Genomic DNA, 24,233 nt, shown 5'->3' on the forward strand with positions numbered 1-24,233 from the left:
GTAGCCCTGTAACGGAGGCTCCATGAATCTACGCTTCCAACTAGACCTTATGCTGCACAAGTGTAACATTTTAATAGGTTTGCCCTGATGGCAATGGAGTACTAATCGCCAGCAGAGGTGTCCGCCACGTCGGCATTGGTGAGCCGGGTATGCAACTGTAAACACTCTGTTAATGCGGAGGGAGTGTCAGTTTGCATACATCTAAATAAGGTGGGTGGGTGGGATTTTATTTTATTTTACTGTTAAAACTCTATAGAACACAAACAACGTGTGGAAATTGAGTTTCAGTGAATAATTCTCATTTGCACATCACTGAAAAAAGTGTCTTGATTTGTTTTGATCCTGTTAAAATGTTTGTCATCAGACGTCAGATTTACAAAAAAGTGTTTCATTTGTGCCTTCTTAGCTGCTGACATCTTTTGAATATTTGTGCAGTTCATTTACAAGTATTTTGATTTTGTGGTGTTTGAAAAAAACGGACATTTTACAGCCTTTCCTTTCATGCTCTGCATACTCCGACACGATTGTCACATAGTTCACTTTACATAATCCTCTCTCTTTGTAGCCAGAGACTGAAAAGTAAACACCATCTCCGTGTTAAACAAATAAGCAGCTATTTGTCAGGGGACTTACCCTGATATTTGATCTTTGTGTTTGAGCGCACAGCAACTGTGACAAGAAAAATACAAGATGTAAGGGTTTCTTTACTGCTCGTTCAGCTTCTGAACTGTAGCATATTTATTTCTGGGGGTGATACAGCACACCTGCACCCCAACTTCCATGGCCTATGGGTTACGGACTTATTGAGCTGGAATGGGCACATTTCTCATTGATGTGGGCTTAAGTCTTGAATTCTTGTATTTCATTTTATCAGGGCAAAAGGCGATGATTGGCCTCAATTGTAACAACTGGGTTTTATGACACTGGTGTCCTGTACTACAGAGCCCTTACCTAGGAACCAAGTACCCCTTTCAGCAATTGAATTTCTTGGGAGTGAGACAAAGTAGTCCAAGACTTACTCATGGAAGGTGCCATGGGCTAGGGACTCAGCACTCAGCAACTAACAAACAGCAGTTTGCTCTACAACTAGCTCCTTTTCTTGAAAAATGAAAATAATGTTATCCCCCTAATCCAGTGACTAAAGTAAGAAATTTAGGAATAATTTTTGACAACCATCTGAATTTTATGGACCATGCCAGCAAAGTGGCCTCAGTAGCCCACCATAAACTGCGCATGATCCGAAAGATAAGTCCCTATCTTCCTACCACCGCCATTAAAACTCTGGTGAGCTCACTAGTCCTGACATCCTTAGATTATTGCAATGGGCTCTTTATCAACGCCCAAGTAAGAGTCCTAAAAAAACTGCAGACTATACAGAACGCAGCAGCACGTCTCATTCTGGGAATTCCAAAGTTTGCTCCTCTATCCAATGCTATTCCCAAACTACACTGGTTGACGATTCAGAATAGAGCCAGATTCAAATCCCAGTGCATTGTGTACAAAGTCCTAAACAAACAGGGCCCACAGTTCCTTAAAGACCATCTACGACCGTACCAACCCACACGCCAACTGCGCTCTACCAACAGTAACCAACTTATGGTACCTCGCACCAAAACTGTGATGTGGGGAGACCGACGGTTTGTAGTGGCGGCTTCCAAACTTTGGAATACTTTACCCCAGGACATTAGGGCATGTCCTACGCTACTCCAATTCCGCAAAAAATTTAAAACTTTGCTGTTTAATAAATAATTTACTAAATGATTCCAGGTATAGAATAATCATCAGAGCAAGGCAGTTTCTCACCCAGCCGGCAAATTATTCAGCGCCAAGACACCCCAGGGTATATGCTGCGCTTTACAAATGCCAATAAATAAATAAATAAATAAATAAATAAATAAATACACACTACTGATTACTATGCACACATTTACAAATATATACAGAATGGCAAATGAAAATGCCTTTGGTGACAAACAACTAAAAGGGTTACCCCTAAAATGTCCCATGATAGAGGCACTTCTCCGAGTCTATGCACCAATTAGCACTGCACCCTAAAACCACAACAAATATGCCTAATGCAACATAGTGGTTACATCCAGTCTATGTGCCATTCCAAGGTGTCACCACGATCATTAATGTAGAACGAGAAGGTCAACGCATAATGCAGCTAGTACTCACACATTTCAGGATGGTGACATCTTTAAAAGACATTAGTCAATACAACAGTGTAGAAGTTGTTCTTTCCATCTTCACAATTTTGGTAAAGAAATAACATAACCAAGAATGAAGGATCAATTCATTATAGTGGCAGAAAACAAACAATGTCTACCCTAGGATTAAAGGTCACTCTTGGTCTCTCTAGGAATAACCTAGGACACTTAGGGTGGCAACCAAAGATTTACTTAGAAGCTTTTTTGAGGGGTGCCACACTGCTGCCAGCCTCCCCAGAGCAAAAAAACACTCTCCTAGTGGAACCCATGCCTTCCTGAAGAACAACCTGGCTCAATAATAAAATGCATTGACCTGCCCTGGACATTACGACAACAACCAGTGCCAGGTGATTCCAGCAGTGGTACTATCTTTGTTGCGCCTTGTCTACTTTTTTGTTTTTGTGGGTCAGTTTTGCACTCACATTCAATCATATTATTGTAATTTGGCTGTGGCCTGGCCAAGTAGCAAAGCTGCATGTGAACTGGTAGAATAGTTAGGACTCTTAGTTCTCCTGCTTAAATTCTTTGGCAGGGATATCAATGTACCTCTGAATATGGACCTAGGTAACACAGGAGACACACAGCAGTGCTCCTATAACTCTGGACCACCCGAGCCTTAGGATCTTGGTCCACCTCAGAGGGTCTCGGAGGGTATGGGAGTATGAGCACAAGGCGCTCAATGATGTGTGAATCTCCGGGGCCCTGGCCGTCCCTGGCGATTATTACCTGTACCTATAGATTAGGGGGACTCAACGGCTTCACTGGTTGTCACGCTGGCATGTGCCTTATGCCACCAGGGCACTAGCTTTTTCTTGAGCTCGTATTGATAAAAGTAAAGAAAGGTTTTCTCAACTGTTAGCCCTAAGGAAGGCTTCAAATAATCACATTCAAATATCTCCATCTCCCATTGGCCAAATTACATTGGGATTGGCTTGCTTTGCTCCTCGTGGTAAGCATCCTAGTCTCTAAAAGTTGGTTTTACTAAATATGGTGCCTTTGATTAGAAATATTGAAAAATTAATGGAGAAACTATAAGGAATGAAGACACCACCTAGACCCATACAATACGAAGCACTGAATATGTGAGAGAAGGTAGCCCGAGACAGAGAAAGAGAGAAATACCAGAGTTATACTAAAAGAGCAGTGCATAAATAGTACGCAAGGTTGAAAAATTCCGCTCTGGCAGCAGAGTTTGCAGAGTTTTGCCCACTCCCCATTCCGCTTGGAGCATGGCGCTCAGCTAAACTCCGCCAATAACCATTTAACTGAGTTTTTTTCTTGCACATAGCTTACAGACTTTGAGTTGGCGAGCGCAAGAGAGTATTTGTGTCGCCTTGCATGATTTCCGGGTGCTGGAACGTCTCCCTTTGAGATTTCTCAGCGTGGGTGGTCACGGCAGGTCGCGACCTTTTGCGTTGAGAAAGCTGCAGCTAGAGTGGAAAATCTACTCAAGCTGCAGAAAGAAGCAGTGCCAACTGGTCTGCCGCATGGTGTGGTTTGCACTGATTTTACAGAGTGGAACACGTTATTTAAATGCATTGTTTGACATTGTAGTGCCAAATGATTTGTGGGCTGAATGTAAGATGGCTGTACAATGGCCACATGAAAAGCCAACCATTACTTTCCTGAAAGGTAAGGTGCCTCCTGCAGACATTGATTGGGTGAAGATCGAAAGAACTTCACAAGAAACAAAAGAATCTGTTCATGATTACTATGAGAGATTGTTACAGATGTTGCAACAGCACAGTGGGAGACAGTATCCTGAACTCAGTGATATGAGACTCTTTGCATTGCAGGCTGTTATTGGGTTGAGACCAGAGATTAGTATGCACATCTAACAGTGTAATCTGTAGGAAGACTAAATCGTTGGATGAGATTTTGAGATATGCAAAATGCTGTAGTGATGAACAGGAATTGAAGCAGAGAAAACTTAAGGTGGAATTAATGTTAGCCCACATGAAGTTTGCACAGAGAGGGCTTCAGAATCAGTCTTTTGCAGGAAATCAAGGTGGTATACAATATGTTGATGCACAAGCAGGTGTACACGTTGCTCAAGGAGGATTTGGTAGAGGTAGAGGTGCTCCATCTGATCCAAATTTAGAAATGGATGTTGCAATCATGAAGAACATGACTCCTTGTCACTATTGTAACAAGATCAGGCATTGCAAGAGGGAGTGTAGATTTAATCCTGACAAAATAAATGGAAATATGCAAATGCAGGGAGGAATTCAAATACAAATGCAAAATGTGCCAGTTTAGTAGATGCAAGTGCCAATGCAGAAACAAGCCCTAATAGTTCACGCCCCAGGATCCCATATGGTTTCACAAATTTTGGGAAACCCTAAATTTACCTTGAATCAGTTGCCCAAAGCTAATTTGAAACCATCCCATAAACAAAATCAGAGCCCGTTCCAACAATTTCCTGTATTTAATAAAAACTATTTTGTCACCAACAATTCCCAATGATGGAACCTGAGCGGCGGGAAGATTGCATGCTTCACGCAGTCTTAGAGGTAAACCACAGTTGTCCATTCATAGAAGGCGAGGTGAACAGTAACTCTGCTTCATTTTTTATTTATACAGGACCTACCGTGGAAATCCCAGACCTCCCCTTCTTGGAAAGAAGATTTAAGTTGTGGGAGTTTTAAAAAGACCGATCACAAACCCAGTTTTGGAGAATGACCCAGTAAAAATAGGCTCATTTGAAGAGAAACATCAATTTGTAATCTGTGGGTCAATTCCTGTAAACCTGCTAGGGACAGATTTACTGTGCAAGTTTTCACAATTTACTGCACACCAGACGGTGTACAGTTTCAAACCCATGATGAGGATGCTGAGTTTAAAATGGCTCAACAAGATGCAGTTGCGGGGGTTGTTTTCAGTGAGAACAACTGAGGAGTTACCTCCTGATTCAAAAGAAACAAGGAATTCAGAAGTATGGAATTTCACAGCTGCAGAACCAGTCCGAGTCAGATTAAACAAAATGCAGTCTATTTAAGACCACCACCATACAATTTGACACCAGAGACAGTTGCAGGAATAACGCCTGTGATTGAAGACATGGTGAGCGAGGGACTTTTGAGAGAATTGGTTGAGAGTCCATGTGATTTTCTGACCTTTGGGTTTATTGAAGCCCAATGGCAAATATCGGTTTGTGCAGGACCTTTAAAAAAATAATTACCTTGTTGGTTCATGTTGCCCTGTGGTATTGAATCTAGCCAACATACTTTTCCAGATTCCGTGCACTGCAGAATGGTGCACAGTTATTGATCTTTGTCAAGCCTTTTTCTCAGTGCTATTACATGAGGATAGCCAGTAGCTTTATTCTTTTGTGTCCCAACAGAGAGTTTGACATGGTGCCAAGTCCCACCAGAGTATACAGAGAGTCCTTCTATCTTCAGCTAGATCTTGAAAAAGAGTCTAGAATCATTACAGATGCTATACAAATCAGTGCATGTGCAATATATAGATGACATACTTATAGCATCAGCGACACAAGAAGCCTGTAAGCAGGATACAATTGCACTTTTCAATCACCTGGCTGAAAAGGTATCCCCAGTAAGATTGCAATATTGTCAAAAAGAAGTACAGTATCTAAGACACAACATTGAGAAAAGAGCAAAAAAGGTGTCACCAGAGTGGGTAGAAGCAATTCTTCAGATGGTTGGCTACTGTAGACAGTGGATACCAAACTTTTCTCTAGTGGCTAACCCTTTACTTAGGCTGACACGCAGAGATGTACCTGATCCACTTTCAAGGGACAACAATTGTTTGAAAGATTTCCTAGACCTGAGAGAAAGGGAATGCCAGATTGCAATATGATGTTTACATTGTTCATTAATTGCCTATAAATGAAAGTGACTGTGATGACGTTGAACATGGTTGTCTAGATGTCACAGATGTATGCACAAAGCCAGGACCCAACATTAAAGCTCTGAATGAGTCTAACTATATAAGGTTGTATGGCATTACAACGCAGGCTTTTACCCCGCATGCCATTACAACGCGGGGATTACAACGAAAGTCGTTACAACGACTTTCGCTGGGGGCCGCTGGGTAGTGGAATAGTTTAATTTTCTATTCCAACTCCAGCCCACGTTGACAGTAGGGAAGGTGTTGGATAGAAAATTAAACTATTCCCTATCCAACAGCGCCCTCCAGCGAAAGTCGTTGTAATGACTTTTGTTGGAATCCCTGCATTGTAATGGCAGTGCGTGGTAATCCCCGCGTTGTCATGGCTGTTCCCCCTATATAATATCTGTTGGATAGACCATGCTTGAGAAAATCTAAAGGTATCACGAGAGCAGATTACACTGTTTGCACAATTGATGTTGTGAAAACTTCATGGTTTCAAGGTATAACCTCAGCACACGTTGCAGAATTGATAGCCCATACAATACCCTGCATTTTGACTTCCCAATAAAGAGTGACTATATTTACCGAGAATAAGTATAGCTTTTATGTTGACCATGACCATGGACAATTGTAGTCCTCTTCCGGTACACCCATACATAATGGAGACCATGTAAGAAACCTTTTATTGGCACTCCAGTTACTTATTGAAATTGTAGCGGTTAAATATGCAGCTCACCAAAGCAGCAATGGTCACATTGTAGTCGGAAACAAGTATGCCAACGTGGTTGCACAATGTGTGCACAACTGACCTGCACATTTAATGGAACTTTCACATGTGAAACATCTGAGGAGGGCACTGTCTTCTCTATGTTGATGTCAGTATCTGACACATGGCAAGAACTAAAAAGAGTGCTAGAAAATGACATGGCACTTCCATGGATACACACATTTAGGGAGACATGTAATGACAAGGCTGTTTAGGCAGAACTAGTTGAACCCCAGATTTATGATGCTTGCAGAAGAATTGTGCTAGTGTTTTGTGAAATGCCAACAAATGAATGTAGGGAAAAGAACTCTTTTACACTGAGTCACACAGAGAGATCATTTGGTCCTTTTAACAGAATGCAGAGAAACTTTATCAAGATGTCTGTTTGCAACTGGTTGGGATATGTTCGGGTCATAGTGTGTATATTCTTACAATGGAAGGAAGCCTAAACAACCAGAAGGAATGACAGTCTCACTGTAGTCAAACTGTTATTGCATGAATTCATGTCCATGTATGTTATGCCGGTTTCTCTGGAAACACATCAAATGACACACCTAAACAATGAGGTCCTGAGAATCTTGTAATCGGAATTATAGACTGAACAAATATTGCACTGTAGCTATCGACCTAAAGCTTTTGGGATTGTAGAGCATCTCAACGGGGCAATAAACTCATGTTTGGCGAATGTTTTTAGCTACAACATCACTGATATTATATACTTTGCCACTAGTGCTTATGAGTATCCAAAGTATTCCAGATCGGAGGACAGGTTTATCGCCCCATGATAACCTTATAGGATGAGCAATGAGATTGCCTTCTGTACCTGCAAATGCTCTTGTGAACATCACAAATGATATGATACTGGATTATAATAATAATAAATAATAATCCACATTTGTAAAGCGCGAACAATCACCCATGAGGGTCTCTAGGTGCTGGGGGCCGTCGGGAAGATTAAGCAATTTATTGATCAGAGTCACATGTTGCTGGGCTAATCTGCCACCGCCACCCGGAATAGAACCGTGATCTTCAGATTCAGGAGTCAGCCGCCCTGGCCGCGGTGCAGGAATTAGCTGATGTGGTGCATTCTGTCGCTCACCAGGTTACAGCTGCTACACCTGATCCAGATCAGGAACAGTACCACGGCATAACTCATCAAGAAGCAGGTTCGGAAATTTTTTTTTAAAACAGAGATGAAAAGGCCCCTTCCAAAGTGATCTTAGTCATGAACAATGCTGTTAAATGTGCTGGAATTCTGAAGTGGGTACCTGTTTTGCACACAAGAAGGGTGAAAAATCCTTATGAGGAAATTGTGGGGCATATTATCAAGGGGTTTATCTCCACATTTTTGGCTTTAAAAGCCAAGGAAGCGGAGATAAAATAATCTCCCTATTACCTAGCTGTCGCAAACACCAGTTAGCGACAGCCAGTAGGAGATAGCGACCATCTTGGGCCCGGCTTTGCATGTCAGTGATATTTTTCACTAATGACATGCATAGTGGGCGTGCCAAGATGATAGCGACTGGAAAAAGTCGCTAACATCGCTATCTCCTATTACCAACTTTTGGAGATATTCGCGCTAAGCGCAAATATCTCCAAAAGCTAACACCTGCCCCTGAGCAGTTCTTAGCCATGTTATCCAATGGTAGGTGGATAACATGGCTAAGAGCATTAGCTCGGTAATGCATGAATATCGCTGACTTTTCTGCGATATTCATGCATTTCGGCCGATTTTTATCGCTTAGGAGATAAACCTTGATAATAGCAAAGTTCCTAAGCGATAAAAATCGCCGCAGCTCGGCGATAAAAATATCGCCGCTAAACCAACATAGCGATAATTATAGCTAGTTGTTGGTAATATACCCCTACGTTTTTTGACCCTGAATTAAGAGCACTGGTGACTACACCCTCACAAGCTGACCCTCAACAAAGAGCAGTGACACAAAAATCACACAATAGCAGAAAAGAGGAAAAAGGGGTGCAGCATTACAAACTATTGCACTGCCTCAAATACCTGTCATTTCACAAGTGGCATTGAGGTCTCTGACGAATAAGAAGAGACAAAGAGCCACATGTACAATACATTTTAGCGGTATAAATGGGGAATTTGGCTGTTTGTAACCGCTCAAAAGTATTTTGGCTGAACTAACCCTGTTTTGTGAGTCTGTAACCAATTATCGACTCGCAAAATGGGGTTTTAAAGTCGGTATTTGGAAGGGGCATGTCATGGGTGTTCCTCCCAGATAGAGAGTCGCAGGGGGATGGACAAATGTTTTTCAACTTGAATGAAGTTACAAAACATTTACAGTTTACTGCCTACTTCAAGTAGTTGAAAAACAAGTCACAAACAGGAAGGGGTCCCCAGGGTACCTCGTCCCCTTTGTGAATGGCAGCAAAACATTTTTTGAGAGCAGGCAGTTGTCCTAGGAACCACTGCCTACTCTTGAAAAAGGAAACTGAAATGTTTCATTTTTCTTTTTGAAATGTATCACATTTTCCTTTAAGGAAAATGGGCTGGATTGCGTAAAAACAAGTTGCTTTATTTAAAAGCAAACTCAGGCATGGTGGTCTGCTGTCCCCAGCAGGCCACCAGCCCTGTTTTTTGTGTGATTCCGAATGGTTTGCGAATTTCGATCTACCTCTTGAATATTGATGAGTTAGTTCAATTGTGACCCCATTAGGAATCTCTAAATGTATCTGAGACACATTTGTACATCACATTTTGTGAGTTGCTAATAGCGAATCGCAAACATTTGCAATTAGGGACAAGCAATGAGTAGTATGGAGGTGATAAACAGTTTTGTTTAAATTGATTTACCGCTCTAACAAGGCATTTTGGGCTCGATTATCAATTTTAGAATTAATGCCTAGGGGTAATGTCCCTAGCCATTCCAGCTCATACAGGCCTAAACAATGGAAGCACCCAAGTCATTTCCCTTTTACCCATTATGGCCTGTATGGGGACTGAGGTTGAATAGCACATCCAGAAGGCAGTGAATCTCTAGGTGGTGCACCAATATGACAGGCCTTCTGACTATATCTCACCATTTCAAGAATCAGATAGAAGGGGCAGAGTATTGATCTCTTAATGGAAAAAGAGAAAGCAAAATGCTCCAATCCAGAACATATTAAAGTGACATTAAAAGTGAGGATAAAAGGAAGGATTATTTAGTTGGGACTCTCAAGCTCTAAAATTAACATGCTTTAAAGAGGAGAGCCTGGGAGGGTGCAGGAAAAGAAAGGAAAATGGCTCAGAAGACAGAATGGCCTCTTTCAGAAACATATCCGAAGCAGCTTTCTCCAACCTTAGACATTGTCTGGTTGATATTTCAACATGGATGACTAAGAACTGTCTGAGGTTGAACACCGATGAAATGGAGGTTTTATTTATCAATCGGCCGTCCTCCCCCACTCGGACTTATGGTGTCCTCCCGAGCTCAATCCCCCACCTCGCCCAGTGCCTACGGCCAGGAACCTGGGGTTCGAATTTGATTCTGCTCTCTCTTGTAAGACTCAGATCAGCCATGTCTCTTTTTCATGCTTCTGGAAAATGAAGTCCCTACGGAGATTTCTCCACCTCCTTCCAATGTACTGCAGAAAGACAGTGGTACATGGACTCATCACATCTCAGGTGGACTATGCCAATAGTCTGTACCTGGGTCTGCCTGATTATATGATCAGGAAATTACAGACTATACAAAATGCGCCCGCCAGGCTCATTAGAAATATCCCAAAATGACCCCCATTTATGGAACCCACACTGGCTGCCAGTAAAAAAGAGGGTGGAATTCAAAGCGCTCACTCTCGCCTACAGGGCAATCAAAGAAACAGGCCCCTACTACCTGAGAAAAAGACTCAGAAAATAACATCAGACGAGGACCCTGAGATCTAATCACCAAGTACTTTTGGTCACCCCCCGTTTCAAAAAAGCCAGATTAGGTGGCGATCTTTTACTCCCTACCTGATTTCATAAGGAAGGCCAACTCTGAATTTGCTTTCCGCAAAATCCTAAAAACCTGTTTTTTTAGCCTCCCCCTGCCCTGAAACTTCTGGCAGTCTGCTTCCTCTTCCTGTACTCCGCAATTTGCGCCGGGATATCTCCGTTGGAGGTAGCTGTGCGCTTTATAAACTCCAAAATAAACAAATAAATAACCACATTGTCTAAAGAAATGGGTTTTAATGGCATGGGATGAGGGACTAGTTTTGGTGAGAGGGAGCAGGAAGTATGTGTATGTATATTTGTTTTGAATAGATTGAGATAAAGTAGTCGGATTTACTAAACCTTGAATCTCCATTTTGATGCCATTGCGAGTTAGATAATTTTTACACTTCAAGACTTGCATTTGCTGAGGACAATGGAGCAGATTTACTACCTCTTCTTAACAACTCTTTCTAAAAGCTGCTATTTTCTGACTGTCATGGGGATATAGAAAAAACTTTAAGCAAATGATTAAAATGATCGAACTAATGGGGTCAAATATAGAATAAAATGCAATGGTGACAAAGTACAGACCCGGGGGACACTACATTTGCATTGTATTCGTGAGGATTCATGAGCTGTTATTTTAACTTGAAAGAATCTATTTGATAGGAAATATTCACACTATTTCAAGACTGTTACTCGTTTACCAACTTTTTTCCAGGGAAGTGAAAACAAATATTGTGATTTACAGTATCGAAAGCTGCAGTCAAATCAAGTAATATTTACTCTGTGGGAATACTTTTAACAGCCCTACATCAAAGCTCATCAGTTCCAATATAGTTATCGGTTCTGTGCTGTCCCTCACAAAACCCAATTACTTCTGACTGATGAAGGTTATTTTTCTTCATACAGATAGATATTTGTTGGAATGTTGCTTTTGAGGGATGTTACTAAGGAAATGTATTTGGGACTGGTCTATGGATAGAAAACATCTCTGGCTTTAACCCCGGGTTCTTTAGCAATGGAAAGACCAATGCAGTTTTCAATGTGACTGGAACACTGCCTCCCCTCGAAGAAGCATATACGGTGATCGCTTGACAACAGTAGTCTATACCTCGATAGTTAAAAGTAGGTGGCAGTGTGACAATGGAAGAGAAGGAGGAGGAGGAGCAAATGTGTAGAAGGAAGAAGGGAAAACTGAGAGAGCGAGAGATAGAGAGACAGAGACAGAAAGACAAAAAGAGTCAGAGAGAGGAAGCACAAGAATCAGTGGATTTATCAGTGCCATAGACAGTGGGGATGAAGCAGGAGAATGAAGGTGAGGGGAGTGTGAGTTTGGAATCATGTAAATTACTACTACTACTAAGCATCAATGACAAGCAGGTTGTGGGAAAGTAAAAATAGGGATAGTGCAGGGAAATTAGATAGGGAAGGGGACTTTTGCCAGATGTAGGTAAAAGCGAGTCCATAAAAGTGCTTTTTAGGGAATCGCTTTTAAGGACTCGCAAGTGCCATGTAGGTAGGAATCACAATATTTTTTGCGATTCCTTAATATTCCTTAATTGCGAATTGCAAATTGCAATTCGCAATCAAGGAATACTTTCCCATTCGGGAATTGCGCACGCAATTTGCGAGTACCCAATAGTTACTCGCAAATTGCAAGGGCAATTGCAAGGGTACAAGTGTTCCAGAGGGACACCCTGTTGCACCCCTGAAATGTGCATGTGTGCACATGTGGCACACATACATGCACTAAGGACATGAATGTGTGCCACATGGCACTTTTAAAAAAGCAAAAAAGTGCTTTTGAAAGGAATTCGTAAATTACCACCAAATAGAGGTTGGTGGTAATTTGCGATTCCATAAGGCCAACTCGCACTTTCGTTTGTGCTTCTTACATTGCATTTAAGGAATTGCAATATGCGATTCCTTAATGCAATCGCAAAATAGGGAATCGCAAATTTTGCGATTCCTTATTTTACAAGGGGGTTTTTATGTGCTACATTACACACTGCTAATTTGCGATCGCAAACGCTGAAATTCAGCTAATTTCAGGGTTTGCGATCGCAAATTGGCTTCTTACATCTGGCCCTTTGTGCGAGACAGCCCGACTTACCTGAAGCAAGCTCAAGAACAAAAGGGTTTGGTTATCAGGCATTTTGGTGTATTTTAGGGGGCTGGTTTAGTGTCACATTTAAATGCCTCCAGAAGCCTATACCCTTGAAGTATGATTGGGGAAGACGGAGCACACAAGTGACAGGTGGCACAAGGGAAGAATGGTCCAATGAAGCAGATCCCACCTGAGTGTTATAAAAGAAGAGGAGAGGGATGAAAGATCGAAATGAAAAGTGGAGCAGTATGGCACAAGGAAAGCAAAAATCTAATGACGTAGATTTTGTTTGCGAGGCATAAACAGAAAGAAGGAAAAGGAGGAGTATAAATGACGATGTAAGAAAAAGGAGGGGTTCACAAAGGAACGATACTTCAGCAAAACAGTACTGGAAGGGCAATAGAAATTGAAGATGAAGGTGACAACTTTAAGAAAGGAGGAGAATCAGGTTTGGGAGACCAAAAACACTTGTTTTGACCCACAAATCACACGGGGAATCTTAGCAAGTCTAGTTTAGCCTTTCAGACCTTCATTCGGTGGACGCTGGTAAGTTAAAATTGGTAACATCAGTTTTTTTGCTCTGCTTAATGATGGTGCACATGTGGCATGAAGCAATTTATAGAATCAAATGATACTTTAATATATGAAACAGTATGCTTCATTGGTGATTTAAGCCACTGGATTTTTGATGAGAGTATGTATATGCCAGAAAAGGCACTTTAATCTGTATGCTGTACCTAAAGATGTTTGTCCAACTGTCGTTTTACAACCCCATGATGAAAGTGCAATTGAAGCTTCGGCATTTTTAAACGTCCATTTGATAAACGAAGACATAAAAAAAATATCTTTAAGCGTCTGATAGCTTGCAATTGCATTGACTTGCCAGTACAATGTAGTTCCACCTCAGGCTCCTATTAATCTTTATGTTGCTTGCAATGGGCCATTCAATAGACATAATTATGATTAATAGGTTGTCAGAAGATACCTTTACTGATAACACAGTTAGTACTATTAAATTGCAATTAGCATTCCAAGCATTTACAGCATTATATAATGCTATGCTAAATTTAGCATTTTTTAAGCGGCATGCTCATCATCTGGAAAATGGAATTCTTCAACAGAATGTTATAATATGCAAATGGTAATGGACTTTCCAGATATTAATGGCTTTTCCCTTGAGCTATTATGATATGTAGCAAGTAAGATTCTGATTTGACATACAGGTTTGCAGAAGACCAAAGATGTTTTAGATTAAGACCCAGTACATTAAAAATGCATCATGCGACTATCTCACTATCTCATGTGATCTCCCATGAGTAAAAGCATGCCACTCGGTTTAGCAAAGTCATATGCTGTAAGGTCACATGCAGCACTATTATGATTTGCACCACCGTGCAGTGTACATCGTATTGCAAATCAGAACTTTGAACTTTAGAGACTGACGGGCATATTATCAAGGGGGGGCGATAGGAAATTATCGCCGCTTTAGCGGCCAAGCGGCGATAATTCTATCGCCTTATTAGCAAGCTGTTGCTAACAGCAGTTAGCAACAGCTTGTAGGCGATAGCGAGCAGTTTGGGGCCCGCTTTGCATGTCAGCAATATCTATCGCTAATGACATGCAAAGTGGGCGTACCCAACCTGTTGCATTTGTCACCCCGAGTGGGACGGGTATGCTCAGACGTGAGTTCTGTGCTCTCCATGCCACTGGAATCAAGCTATCCTGGCTGATGAGGGCTGAAAGCCCGAAACCGGTCCTAGGATGCTTGTTTCCAGTCCAGGGAGAACCTGGCTTGGCACTGCAGGCTGGACTGTTCCCATGAGGCACAGGGGCAAGACTGATTTGCATATGGCTGGGTTCAAACTGGAATGGCATGGTGAGCAATAAAAACAATGGATTTAGGCCCAGACCTTTGTACTGGGGTGAATGTATGACATTGTTCTGCATTCTGTCCATCAACAGTTGTTTTTGAATTGGTCACCCTGAGTGGGACGGGTATGCTCAGACGTGAGTCCTGTGCTCTCCATGCCACTGGAATCAAGCTATCCTGGCTGACGAGGGCTGAAAGCCCGAAACCGGTCCTAGGATGCTTGTTTCCAGTCCAGTGAGGACCTGGCTTTGCAGTTCGGACCGGACTGTTCCCATGGGGCACAGGGTCAAGACTGATTTCCATATGGCTGGGTTCAAACTGGAATGGCCTGGTGAGTAAAAAAAACAATGGATTTAGGCCCAGACCTTTGTACTGGGGTGAATGTATGACATTGTTCTGCATTCTGTCCATCAACTGTTGTTTTTGCATTTGCCAACATAAATGTGGCATCCCAAGGCACTCTCCTCAGAACACTCTTCTGCTTCTTCTTGGAAAAACATAGGAGGTCGGATCTGCTCTCTGTTACTTAAAAGGAGCCTTGAAGAACTGGACCTTCTCTTTCTTGCACCCAGAACAAATATACGGACTCCAAGGGACAGTCATCTGACCTGCTGGGCGGCTACTGGGCTGCAAAAATTTCCTGATGTTCCAAGCTGACCAGGACCAACTGAACCTGAACTGGTCCTGATCTGGACCCTGATACTAACCCCTGCTGGAGTGAATATTGAACCCAAAGTGGTGTTCCTGAGGTGCTGGGACCTCGCCTACCAACACTGAAAACCTGGGATTTAGAACATTTTCGAACTTCCAGATCTTCTAAGGACCAGGACAAACCACCCTATCCTATTTGACCAATTCATGACTTTGCTAAGAAATCAAGTTTTATCCACTCTAAGTTTTCCCAAAGCAGTATACCTGATTGAGTGAACCCTAGGTGAGAAGGTGTCCAGTCTTGTGGAACTTTGCTCTGGATACAGCTGTAGTTTTGCACTGCTAAAGTATCCCAGCTCCAAAAAAGAGACTAAAGGGCTGATCTAGATCTTGGTGGCTGATAACCTGTCCGCCGAAATATAAATCCCATTATATCCTATGGGATTTATATTAAGATGGACAGGATATCTATCTCCATTCTGATGGAGTGACCAGTAGGCCAAGATCTAAATCAACCCCTAAATCCAAAGGAAAAAGCATTGATCGTGCGACACACCAACATTATCCAATCAGTGAGAGGAATTCCCTAGGGTTGAAATTTGTATTTCTCCAACTCTGAGCTTTTTTCACTAAAATCAACAACTTCAAGAGTACCTCACCCAAAACTTAGCCAACTTCCTTGGATACAGCTTGATGTCTTGCCCTGCAGAAGGACTTCCAGCAAGTATTCCAGCAAAAAGACTAAGTCACAAGGTAAAAGCTCCAACCAGGACAACACTATTTGGTGTAACTGACCTGGGCTTCAATGCAGTAGGCCTCAAATTGCACCTAGGTCCTCATCTACTGTGTTTTGAACTTTTTGGCAGTATAGTTACTTCAAACTTTAAATATTCATATCTCTGATTCCCCTTGTTGGATTTTTGTCATGTTGTTGTCATTTTATTTATTATTATTATCTAACGCAGTTTGAGATTTTCATTGGTTGGTGTTCTGACTTTACTACTGTTTGGGTACTGCATCAATACTTTATGCATTACCCTAAATCAAGTCTGTCTAATCTCTGCTCTAGCTACTAAGGGATTGAGCTCAGGTTAATTTAATGACTTTGAAAGTTGACCTTAACAAGATTTGTATTTATTCATTGAGGTGGGTAACTGCCCACCAAAATGCAGTTTCTTACATACAGTAATACTAGTTTGGTTTACATTCGATTTGCTTCCACAGTGAGCATTCATCAATTTAATGGTAAAGTTTGAGGCCTCAAGTATATCAAACTGATGGCACTTTGCAAGCACAGTAAGTACAAATATGTAGTAGATATGCAAAGAGATCACAATGTATTATATTTATTAAATCAATTAATAAATGTCCCATGTATACTTATTATTTAACATAATATTCCTACAATTGCCTATAAAGTCTTATGATTTATCAAATATACACTGTGACTCTGTGACCTCCCCATGGCAACCCTGTAGTTTTCCAATGATATACTCACGTTGTAAAAGCTGGGTTGTATTTTGCACCAAGGTAGTAAGAGTAGAGGTTAAACATCCCAATCATGAAGGCAACAAACACCATGATGAAGATGACCATGAACTTAAAGATGTCCTTCACAGTTCGCCCCAAAGAAATTTGGAGGGGACCAAAGCTTTCATTGGCTGGCAGAATGTAAGCAATGCGTGAGAAGCTCAGTACCACTGCAATGGCGTACAATCCTTCTGAGATAATCTGCGGATCAGAGGGCAGCCACTTGTTCCTTGCTGAAACAAAAAACATTTAGTACCAGTTAACACAATAGGAATCACAGGAATATTTGTGACATGCTTCAAAAAGGTGAGAAGTAAGACTGATTATCCTGGGGTTCATCTTATTTGCTTTCAAGTATGGTGCTAACACCCTTGTTTTAAGAAATCAAACATTAACCTTTTCTCTCTTTCACACTAATGACTGTCTTTACTTTCCAGCACAATTCCACAGCCTGATACCCGTGAAATATACCTTTCATCAGATAATGTGAATATCATCAGAAATCTGAAAATAAATTAATAGAAATCACAGTTCCCTGGTCATAAAGACATTAGTCTATAAAGTATTACTTGTGTACTAGTGTTTTACTCACTCTTACTTGTCATGGTGAATAGGCCCCAAAATATCTAAAATTGGAAAGAAACATGAATAGTAGGTGAATAGGTGTATACAATTTGTCCAAATAGAAAGTATTGTGACCTTTAAGCATATTTAATAATAGGGAGGTGTGATTCCGGGGCTGGTTCACAAAGGCGCATAAGAGTACGGACCAGAGTACTTCTGTTGTACTACTTCCTGTATTCATAAATGCTTTTTTAATCAGACGCTTTGTCATTTTCTTTTCAGTATCATGGATCACTGAAAGTGATTTTAGAAGAGTAACCAAACTTTAATACTGATGTATCAATTGTATGCTTAGCACTCTTCTCAACTCCCAAAAACCTTCTAAACTTTTAAAATTTGTGACAAGCTATTTTGTAGAAAAACTATTGACCTGGAGAGAAATGGAAGCTCATGAAATTAAGGGACACTTTTTGTAACACTTTGGTGCTGTCAACTACAAAATCATATTTATGAGGTCACGCAAAGCCACTTTGCTTGGCTTTGAATGGGCTCCTAAATATGGAATAAGGCAAGGCAGCGCAAATCTGCACTAGGGAGCCTTACTCTGCACTAGGGAGGCATTTCATGGGCGTTATGATGGGTGTTCCCATGCAACACCCATGGATTTTGAGTCTTCCACAGATTCCTGTGTGAACCTGTGGATGCGCCAAAACCTTACGCCTCCCCAGGGAGAAAAATAACTTTTTCTTCTAGTTTTTTCCTCTTTCCATCTGTGCTGCATTCTACAGCACACATAGAAAGAGGATAACAACTCACAGGATTGTTTTTGTTCCGGAAGGTGCCCTTTTCTGCACAAAAACAATCCTTCCAACAACACAGGCACCGTTGCACCATGGAGCAAGGGTGCCTGAACCGGCACTAGGCTGCCTGAACTGCACCAGCGCCTGGGGAAATGACACTTTGACGTAGGACAGGGCAGAAAGGTGACTTTCTGCACTGCCCTACGCCAAAACCCATACACGTGGGCCAACGTTTTCACACAATTGGAAAAAATGGAGCAGAGTTTTCCGTACAAAACAAGCTTATGATCCAACTGCCGTAGTCCGCTTAATTATGCATTCGTACAATTTTTAAACATTCAGGACCTGATTCAAAATGGGTATTTACTCTCTGAGTAATGTACACTTCTGAGTAAGTGTAAATGAACACCTACAGGGCAGAATTACTACTTTTGGGAATTAACAAAAATTCCTACTAGTTTTCTTGAAAACCTGCACAAGGCATAGGATTTTCAGGCATTGTGGCGAGAATGTCATGTAGCATCTCCCACTGGAACCTTTTACCCCTGTGAACAATGTTATATAAGTACACACAGGGGCAAGGGAGCCCTCTGTGCAAACACATTTTTTTTATTTCCTTTTTTCTATGTTGGGAAAACATTTTTCCTGTAGAGGAAGTCCTTCTCGTCCTTCTCTTACGTCCCTACCAACTGGAGGCGATCTGTTCCCCTTGCCATGCTGGAAAAGGAGATTCATTTAGCACTTGCCTTGAGTATCTTTCCAATCTTTTCCAGAGTAGACACCGCTGATTTCATTTTGAACACCCACAACTGTGCCTGTGGGCTTTCACAATCTTCCAAACCTAACAACACCTTGTTGCACCAACTTCCTTCACTCATGGCCGACGATGAACCCACGCTTTCAAGATAATACAGAATAATCTATTCATTAGAATTTTACAGTAATAAATCAAGATGTCCAGATCTTTGCAAAGTCATTTGTAGCCGTCCTCATATTCCTGTTTAGGTCTGTCCAGCGCACAGTACTTACGGAGTCAGGCGTCGCGTTAACTTGCTTATTTATTACACTGTAGAATTCACTCTGTCTCTTACCATATACAACAACAACATTGCAAATGAAAACATTTCTTCACGAGATGGTGCTGATAGCGAAGACAAGTGTCTGACAAGCGACGACCCGTGCCGAGACTGACAGGTCATAACATTGCACCCTCTTCTCTCTCTCCATACGATCAGTGTCAACTGGATTAAATCATTAAAATGTGACTTTCTATGCCAGGCAATTATATCTAAAGATCATACCTTACGTCCTTTAAAGATAAAAGTCTGCTGTGTTTTTAGACAAAAATTAATTCACATGATGCCAGTTGTCCTGGCAATAAGTTGTTGACCTTACAGAACAATTTGGTGATGGACACCTCAGAGACATACCTCATAGACCCCCGATCGCACAATCTCCACAAGGAGGTTGTAGGCAAGCTAGCGTTGAACATTTATTTTTCTTTGCCACACAATCAAGCTCAATAAATATGTTTTATGGGACTAAACAGCATTAAAAATAGCGATCTTGATTGATTCACGGCATATTTTAGCTTTGTGTTCAGTGTGTGAGCAACAGGACGTTGCCTTTTTAATGTGCCAATCTATTAGCATAGATAATGCTATGTAATCCGATTTTACAGTTGTAATTCATTATTCCACAAGAGGGCACTGTGACCATACGTTTTCATGAACGCACTAGTTAACATTCACATCAGTCTCACCCATGGACTACACGAAAAAGATTATATGTGAACGAGTAACAGGGCTTTGACAACACTTGTATAAATCATAACAGCACTGGTACAGACCTGGCATCCTTGTCGTGATATTCCCCCAAACATTTTGCCTTCACATTTCCTGTTTGTTGAATTTGTTTTGTGGGCTTTAGGACTCGGTGCACCGCTGATAACTGGTGCTGAAGTGCATGTGATCTTTCCTTTAAACATGGTAACATTGGCTTACACCTAATTGGCACATTTAATTCCCTAGTAAATGGTTCTACATGAACCCTGGTCCTGAAAATTAAATGCTCCCAGTGGGCCTGTAAAACTCATTAAGCCACCTACTTAAGTAGCCTTTTAAAAACATGTCTCAGGTCTGCCATTGCAGCTTGTGTGTTTAGTGTTAAACTGCCATATCGATCTGGCAAACTAATCCTTTTGCCAGGCCTAAACCTTCCTTTTTTTATTAATACATATGAGTCACCCCCAAGGTAGGCCCTAAATAGCACTGAGGGCAGGGTGTATTGTATCTAAACATTTTGGATATGTACTTTTAAGTTTTACATGGCTTGTGATGAAAAACTTTATTTTTATTTTTTATTATTATAACTTTTTACGGAGTTTTATAGAGTGCGAATTTGACCCGTAGATATCAGGTATCAGAGCGCTTTACATGAGCACCAGTTGCGTTACATGGGGACACATTAATTTTTGTTAGGCACAGGGAGATGAAGTTATTTGCGCAGAATCACATGATGTTGCACGTCATTGCTGAGACTCGAACCCAGTTCCCCAGATTTTAAGCTGACCGCCCTACCTGTTAGGCCAATTCCTCTCCCAATTGTACTTAATAATTGATAATGTTTGATTGCGAGCAGGAAGGATCATCTCTTAGGTGCATGAGTAACTGTAATTTAAGACCCTATTTTATGTTACAGTCAGATTGCCAGTAAAAATTCTGAAAATACCACTCTTGGGGCCATATGTATCAAAATCCGTATTTGCTATTCTCAAATAGCGATTTTTTGCGAATCGCTATTTGAGAATCGCAAAATGCTACGTATGTAGGATTTGCAATACATTTTGCAAACCCTACATATTCCTTAATTGCGAATCTCAAATTGCGATTCACAATTAAGGAATAACTCCCTCTTCATTCCTATGGGCCTAGAGGCCCATTGGAATGAATGGGAAGACATTCTCAATGTGAGATTAGCAATTAGCGAATCTCAAATTGAGAATGCAATTTCAAGGGTGCAAGGGTGTCAAAAGGACACCCTGTTGCACCCCTGAAACAAGCATGGGTGCACATGTGGCACACATACATGCCCTAAGGGCATGTATGTGCTTCACATTGCACTTTGAAAAATGCAAAAAAGTGCATTTTTCAAAGAAATCGTCAATTACCAACACCTTGAAATTGGTGGTAATTTGCGATTCCTTAAGGCCAAATTGCACTTTTTTGGTGCTTTTTACATTGCATTTAAGAAATTGCAAATTTTGCGATTCCTTAAATGCAATTGCAAAATAAGGAATCACAAATGTTGTCATTCCTTATTTTGCACGCAGATTTGCCTCATACATACCACAAAGCAAAATTGCGATCACAAACGCCAAAATTCTGGGAAATTCAGCATTTGCAATCGCAATTTTGCTTGATACATATGGCCCGTAGACTGTTGGCATTTTCTTGTCCTAACCATTGTTGGAGCAGGGTTTTCGTGAAATGAAACCTGCTCGAATTGAACCCTCTGTAACACCTAGTAACCATGTGCTGTGAAAAAATGATAGCCTAAAATGACGGGAAAATGCTACTACACAAGTGCAAACTAAAAGCACTGTAGTAAGCCACAAATGCTTATGACTAATGTAAAGTAAAAGGACTAATGCTGCTTTGATGCATTTTATTAATGCCTGCTAGGAAAATAATATTAACTCGGGTTGCTCATGGGAAGATGCAACACAGGGTGGGTGCGTAATGGAAAGCATTATAAGTGATTAATAATGACTGTTTGTTTTCCATAGAAGTATGGTTTTCTGCTCTGCTGGAAACGTTTGGGTTAATGAACGAAAGATATCTGGTTTAATTCTGAGCGAGAAGGGGAAGGTGGAAGACAATTGTCCTTCACGGGTTCTAAGTGCCTGCCAAGAGTTTGAATGAAGAAACAAAATAATCATCGAGAGAAGGAACACTACCTTCGAAAGCAGTGCAAATGGACAACCGTGGCACATAAGTTGTTACATGCACGGGATGGACGAAATGTGTATTATGACAGCGGTTTGAATTTAAATTTCCTCGGCTAGAAGTTGATAAGATGAATAAATGAACAATGAAGTCCCTGAGCTAAAGTGAAATGACGAGAGTGGTGTGACAGTACACCTCCTTCCCTAACCAATCGAATGAGTAGAAATTGTCTGCTCTGACACAATTGTGGGTTGGTCTTTTAGGTTTTAGGGTATAATTGAGGTTCCCGTGGGAGGGGTTAGGTGTTGCATGTTTCATACCTGCGTGAGGAGAGGCCCAATTTGCTGTCTCCTATTCTTGAGCTGTCTGTTCCTGTCTGCTGATTCCTGATTTAGTCTTTGCCTCATCAAATTCTCTTGAGGGGCCTTACTGCTCTCATGGCCGGAGAGTAGTTTTTCTATTTCCTATTGGGTTAGTATAGACGGAAAACGGAATTTGCATAATCATTTGCAAATGGATTTTGTCTCTGACCCTTTTGTCTCTTCGCCTTTCCACTTCTTTATATACAGATATTGAGATGCGATATATTGTTATTTCTCTATTTTTTTTCTTGTGATGGTCTATGATTCATACTGTATTTGGTATTGATGGGCATTTCACATTGTTTAGATAAAGCATTATAAATATACAAATGAGTTTGTCTTTATTAGAGGTGTTTATTCTTGATTTATAAGTATAATAGAATCAGGTATTAGTTTACTAATCCCGGTCAACATAAATGAAGCTTGCATTGCCACAAATTGTATGCTGAGATGATGATATAAATTGGATTTTGTTAAGTTTGGTATTTCACTCATCCAGCGTCAAGGGACTTGTTGGATAATTAATTTGGGCAGTGACTGTACAAATGTATAAGTCCCAGATTACTGGATCAGTTTTGGCAGCAGCTTGATGGTTTTAATTGATTATTTTGGCAAACTAATGGTTGAATTAATGATTTTGGCTACTAATATGAAATGTTAGCATCTTGTTCTATGTAGTCTGGAAGTACGGGTACGGAGTTGCCTAAGATCCCAGGATGTTATTTTAGCCCCAGAGGCAGAGGAAGAGTGTGGAAAGTAACACACTGGAGAAGTACTTTGTCTGTTGTCATAATATTGAACAACAAAAAGATTTTGATATTATCTAAGGGACCTATTCAGAGGTAAGTGAGTGAGCTGGTTGTAATAGTGAAAGTTCTCTTGAGAAACATTGGAAAGTACACCTAAAGTAGTAACAAGACCTCTTTTTACTTGATTGAGAGTAGAGTGATGCTGGTCGTTATTTTGCTGGTTGTAAATGAGTCTCCTAGAATGGACAAACTATCTCTTTACTTAAAGGAGCTGACAAAGTAGCAGTGTTTTGTGTCGTTTCTAATAAGAATTTATTTAGAAAGACTTTGTAGTTCATTGCCGTATTATTTTGTGAAGGGAAGGTGTCAGAACTGGGGTCTCTAGTTGGCTGAGGCAGTTACCTTAGTCCAAATAGGGACCCTCGCTTCTAGTCAGGGAAAGGAGGGATACCCTCTTTGATAACCCCTGCTCACTCCCTGGTAGCTTGGCATGATTAGCCAGGCTTATCTTCAAGGCAATGTGTAATGTATTTGCAACCACACTCCCAGTGACACAGTGATAACACCACAAATGGACACCACACTGATGTATGAAAATAGCGGTATCTTTATCAAGAAGAAAAATACGGTAAGACAAAACGATAAAAATCCAACATATGCGTATTCGTAATATTTCACTTTGCCGGGTATTAGGCCAACAAACACTTGTAGGTTCTTGCGGTGTTAATGAACAGTTCACAATGTTCAATTGCAGTCCTAATGCAATGCTATGTAGTTCGTATTGTCAGACCAATGCAGTTTGTAATGCAAGCATAATGCAATCCTCAATGCAAGTAACCAGGCAGTTCGTAATGCAAGAATAATGCAATCCTCAATGCATGTAATCAGGCAGTTCAT

General features: G+C 41.0%; 1 protein-coding gene across 1 annotated transcript in view; it reads right to left on the reverse strand.

The window, feature by feature from the left end:
- Window positions 1-24,233, reverse strand: part of TRPC7 (transient receptor potential cation channel subfamily C member 7) — a 1,554,154-nt gene that overhangs the window by 386,258 nt on the left and 1,143,663 nt on the right. Inside the window, exon 7 of the mRNA XM_086931521.1 lies at window positions 16,883-17,147. Within this exon, the coding sequence (XP_086787647.1) occupies window positions 16,883-17,147 (265 nt within the window). The remainder of the gene's footprint in view (window positions 1-16,882; window positions 17,148-24,233) is intronic.

Source organism: Lissotriton vulgaris, chromosome 7, assembly GCF_964263255.1.
Source record: "Lissotriton vulgaris chromosome 7, aLisVul1.2, whole genome shotgun sequence".
NCBI classification, from domain to species: domain Eukaryota; kingdom Metazoa; phylum Chordata; class Amphibia; order Caudata; family Salamandridae; genus Lissotriton; species Lissotriton vulgaris.